This window comes from Protobothrops mucrosquamatus, unplaced genomic scaffold, assembly GCF_001527695.2.
Source record: "Protobothrops mucrosquamatus isolate PMUCROS unplaced genomic scaffold, P.Mucros_1.0 scaffold1386, whole genome shotgun sequence".
Taxonomy (NCBI): Eukaryota; Metazoa; Chordata; class Lepidosauria; order Squamata; family Viperidae; genus Protobothrops; species Protobothrops mucrosquamatus.
The window spans coordinates 71,463-76,333 of NW_015387573.1; the positions used below are offsets into that span (position 1 = coordinate 71,463).

At 44.9% G+C, this 4,871-nt stretch overlaps 1 protein-coding gene across 1 annotated transcript in view; it reads left to right on the forward strand.

Moving 5' to 3' along the window:
• Positions 1-1,323: 1,323 nt before the first annotated feature.
• Positions 1,324-4,871, forward strand: part of LOC107292608 (dipeptidase 2-like) — a 9,288-nt gene continuing 5,740 nt past the window's right edge. The window contains exons 1-4 of the mRNA XM_015821720.1: positions 1,324-1,496; positions 2,729-2,855; positions 3,130-3,259; positions 3,974-4,121. Of these exons, the coding sequence (XP_015677206.1) occupies positions 1,378-1,496; positions 2,729-2,855; positions 3,130-3,259; positions 3,974-4,121 (524 nt within the window). The 5' untranslated portion in view covers positions 1,324-1,377. The remainder of the gene's footprint in view (positions 1,497-2,728; positions 2,856-3,129; positions 3,260-3,973; positions 4,122-4,871) is intronic.

Here is a 4,871-nt window from a genome sequence, read left to right on the forward strand (position 1 = left end):
AGGATGCCAAGCTCTTAAGGATTCTAAGGTTGTTTCAGATTCTTACTTTGCATTTGTTTCTTAATCTAACTTTCTACAAAGAAATATCCTCTCAATCCATTGAAGAAATCCTCCCATCTTTGGCTCCCCAACGGGATTCACTCCAGCTAGGGAAAGTCTGGCTTGCCTCCAAAAAGCGAATTTTTTTTACAAGGTTCCTCAGTCTTGTGAACTTTCAGATACAGGTAGTTCCGGACGTACGACCACAACTGAGTCCAAACTTTATGTTGCTAAGCGAAACTTTTGTTAAGTGAGTTTTGCTCCATTTTACGAACTTTCTTGCCATAGTTGTTAAGTGAATCACGGCAGTTGTTAAGTTACTAACAGGGTTGTTAAGTGAATTTGGCTCCCCCATTGGCTTTGCTTGTCAGAAGGTCACAAAAGCAGGTCACGTGACCCCGGGGACACCGCGACTGTCATAAGTACGAGCCAGTTGCAAAGCATCCGAATTTGGATCCCATGACCAAGGGGAACGCTGCGACGGTTATAAGTGTGAAAAAGGGTCATATTTTTTTCAGGGATGTTATAACTTTGAACGGTTCCTAATTGAACCATTTAGTGTAGGTGGATTTTGATGCCCAGAATTCTCAGCAACAGCACAGCTGGGAATTTCTGAGATGGGGCTCTTCATAAATTACGCGATGGAGGAAAACTTGTCTTTGATACTGCAAACGGAAGAAAACGTTGCTTTCTCTTTTAAGAAGAAAGAACATTTTTTATTGTCAGCAAGTTCTTTTTTTAGCCCCGATCTTTACGCACGTTTGTGCATGGGCGGGATTGGAAAAAAATATATCCCCAAACAAATTTTCGTCCTACGCTCGGCCAATCCTGGCTTTGAATGTATGAAAATTAAAATGTCTTTCCTTGACATTTTGTTGGGTCTGATGCCTCTTTGGTTTGTATGTTGTAAATATTAGGGCTGCCCAGAGGCAAATCTGGCCTTCAGTAAGAAAAAATCTATTCTGGCAAAGTTTCGGGAAGACGTGAGTGCATATTTTCTATCTGAGAGAAATTCCCAGAGGTTTCTGTGTAATGTTATTTGGGATAGGAGCTCTCGGTGTTGAAAAGCCTGAGAGAAATGTATATTGTTTTTTTAATGCAGCATGATGAGAGCGTCCCCATTACGTCTCCTTTTTTTCTTCCTTTGTCAACAGCAGGCTGATTGCGTAAAGATTTTCAGAGATTGATTACCTCTTTTCACTGGGTTTGAAACCCTTTCCGTGAAGAGTCTCCTCGAACGTGGACGAAAACAGTGCTCATTTTTTATCCAAGAAAATATATATATATATATATTTGGAGGCATCTCATTTAGCTGGTGGACTTCCTTGGGATCCAGTGATGGTGGTGCTTCTGGGGCTACTCTTTCTGCTGGTGGACATTTGGGGATCCAGAGCAACTAATGAATCCTTGAGAACTGAAGTTCTTGACCTCATGGCGACATCTCGGCTAATAGACGGGTACGTGGGTTTCCTTCCTTGCAGACATAAAACAGCAAAGCTATGATTTGACTAGAATCCTATTCTGATAGGGTGGTGCTGCGGTTCAGTGGTTAAGACGCTGGGCTTGTCAGCTGGAAAGCTGGCAGCCTGGGTTTGAAGACCCCAGCGCCACACGACGGGGTGAGCTCCCATCCTTTGCCCCAGTTCCTGCCCACCGAGCAGTTCAAAGGCATGGAAATGCGAGTAGATTAATAGGTACCACTTTGGTGGGAAAGTAACAATGCTCTGTGATGTCAAGCAGACCACATGACCGCAGAAATGTCTTTGGACACCGCTGGCTCCATGGCCTTGAAATGGAGATGAGTATGGCCCCTTGTAGTCAGCATATTCTGAATAACTTTCTGTTTGCTTTCTTTTTTTTTTGCTTCTTTGTGTCAGTGTTAAGTAGTAAGTAAGCACTGGCTCCCGGGGAGGCCTGGAGAAGTCCCTGCAGTTTTCTGGGCAGCTTTTTTCAGAAGTGGTCTGCCATTGCTTCCTTCCTAGGGCTGAGAGTGAGGGACTGGCCCAAGGTCACTCAGCTGGTTACTGCAAACTGACTCTCTTTAATACTTGGCTTTTACTGAAGGCTACACATGTCAATCAGTTCGTACAGGGTGACATACATGGCAATAATCCTACGGAGAGCCAGTTTGGAGTAGTGGGTAAGGTGCCGAGCAAAAACCGGGAGACTGTGAGTTCTAGTCAAGCCTTAGACACAAAGCCAACTGGATGATCTTGGACTGGTCACTTTCTCTCAGCCCTTGGAAGCAAGCAATGGCAAACTATTTCTGAAAAAAGTTGCAAAGAAAACTGCAGGGACTTTTCCAGCAGTCGCCAGGAATAAAGACTAGCTGAAAGGTACAAAAAAAATATCTTGTATTCTGCTAATTAATACAATTTTAAGATCTATCTCTGGAGCTTGGGAACATTCTGAGCAGCTCGGAGTTTTCCCAGCATTTGATGCTTCGGATGTTGGGACCGTTGGGGCTGCATCAGAATAGAATAGAGCTGGAAGGGATCTTGGAGGTCATCTAGTCCAACCCCCTGCTCAGGAAGGAAACCCTATGCCATTTCGGACAAATGTCTGTCCAGTCTCTTCTTTAAAACTTCCAGTGTTGGAGCATCCACAACTTCTGGAGGCAGGTTGTTCCACTGATTAATTGTTCTATTCCACTGATTCATTGTTCTAATTCTCCTGTCTTATCTTTCAGACACAATGATCTGCCCTTGAAATTAAGATGGTTCTACAACAACAAGCTAAGCACAATTGACTTGAAGAAACTCGAAACCACCAACACAAACATTGAGAAGCTCCAGGCTGGCCATGTTGGGGTGCAGGTAAGTGCTACCTGAGTCCCAAGGAAAAACTAGGAGCTAAGATACATGCCGGAATGGGGGTTGGCCAACAATGGTGAGAGCAGTGGTGAAAAAAATTGATGCTTCACATGATACAAGGACTGAAGTACTTCATTGAATTGCTCTAGCAGTTGCCACCTTTATTTTACTTGTTTATTACATTTTTTTAACCCTGCCTTTATGATTTTTATAAATAACTCAAGGTAGGAAACATAGTTTATACTCATTCCGCCTCCTATTTTCTAAATTTTCCCAGTTTTGGTCAGTATATGTTCTCTGCAGTGCACAAAACAAAGATGCTGTACGTTTGACACTAGAACAAATTGATGTTGTCAGACGGATGTGTGAAGACTATGAAGAATTGGAACTGCTGACATCTTCAGAGGGTAAATTTTGTTTCCTTTGCGCAATGAAAGAAACATTAGACAAAAGTATAAGAGATAAGAAACATGCAACTCTACCTATGCTCCTTGTCCATGTGATGTGTTTAAATTCCAGGGGTGAGGAATATCCTCTTACGCAGTCTTATGTTCCAATCAACGCTTATTGGGCCATACATAAGCTGAAATTGTTGTGCTAGTTTTTATACAGGTAGTTCTCAACTTACAACAGTTTGTCTAGTGACCATTCTAAGCTACAACCTGAAAAAAGCGACTTGTGAGAATTTCTCATACTTATAACCGTTGCAGCATCTCCATGGTCATGTGATTTGTATTTGGGTGTTCAACAAGTGGTTCATACTTACGACGGGTGCTGTGTCCCACGGTCACGTGATCTCTTTTGCAACTTTCTGACAAGCCAAGTCAATGGGGGAAGCCAGATTCACTTAACAACCATGTTGCTAACTTAACAACTGCAGGGATTTGCTTAACAACTGTGGCAAAACTCACTTAACACATGTCTGGCTTAGCCACAGTAATGCTGGGCTTTAATTGTGGTCGTACGCCGAAGACTACCTGTAGACTGACTGGCTGGGAAATTCTGGGAGTTGAAGTCCACAAGTCTTAAACTTGTCAAAGTTAGACACATCTGCTCTAAACTGTAGGTTTCCTCTGATGCTCTGTCTTTACTAGAGGGCTCTCTTTCTGTTTGGACTCCAGGCATAGAGACTCTCAGCAACAATAAGATTGCCTGCTTGATCGGCATTGAAGGTGGCCATTCCATTGACAGCAGCCTGGCCACCTTGAGGATGTTCTATGAGCTGGGTATTCGGTACATGACTTTGACCCACACTTGCAACACTCCCTGGTAATCAACAAACAAATTTTCTCTCGGAGACGGATTGTTATGACAGCAGCCACAGTTGCTTTAGATCAGGGCTTTTCAACCAGTGGTACAGGTACCACCTGTGGTACATTGGCACCTGGCAAGTGGTACGCCACCATCCTAGAAAAGTGGTAGTGGGGGAGGGGAATGAGCTGAACCTGTGGAAGCACCGCATAAGCCTGAGCGAGAGACGGCTGGAGCTGCAGGGCTGTCAGGGCTCAGCGGAAGCGCCAGGATCAGTGCCGCTTTCCAGCTGATTGGCACTTCTTCGGGGCTGTCAAGGCTCAGTGGAAGCGCCAGGATCAGTGCCAGGATCCAGCTGGAGCTCAGCGCTGATCCTGGAGCTTCTGCTGAGCCCAGAAGAAGCGCCGATCAGCTGGAATGTTGCAGCATCTCCAGGGTCTTGTGATTTACATTCAGATGCTTGGCAACTGATTCATATTTATGACGGTCACAGTGTCCCAGGGTCATGTGAAGTGACCAAAACCTGCTGCAACCACCCAGCAGATGGGGGGGAATAAAAACCAAACACTCCCCCCCACCCCACCCCCGCTGCCAATCCTCAACAGAAATGCTCACAACAATGAAAACCTCGGACAGGAGGAAGAGCGCCACCGGGTGGGCAGGCAGGTGTCTTGCTCGGCTGTGGCTTGGGGGGCACTTTTTTCAGTGCCATTGTAACTTCGAACAGTCACTAAGCGAACTGTTGTAAGTCGAGGACTACCTGTACTT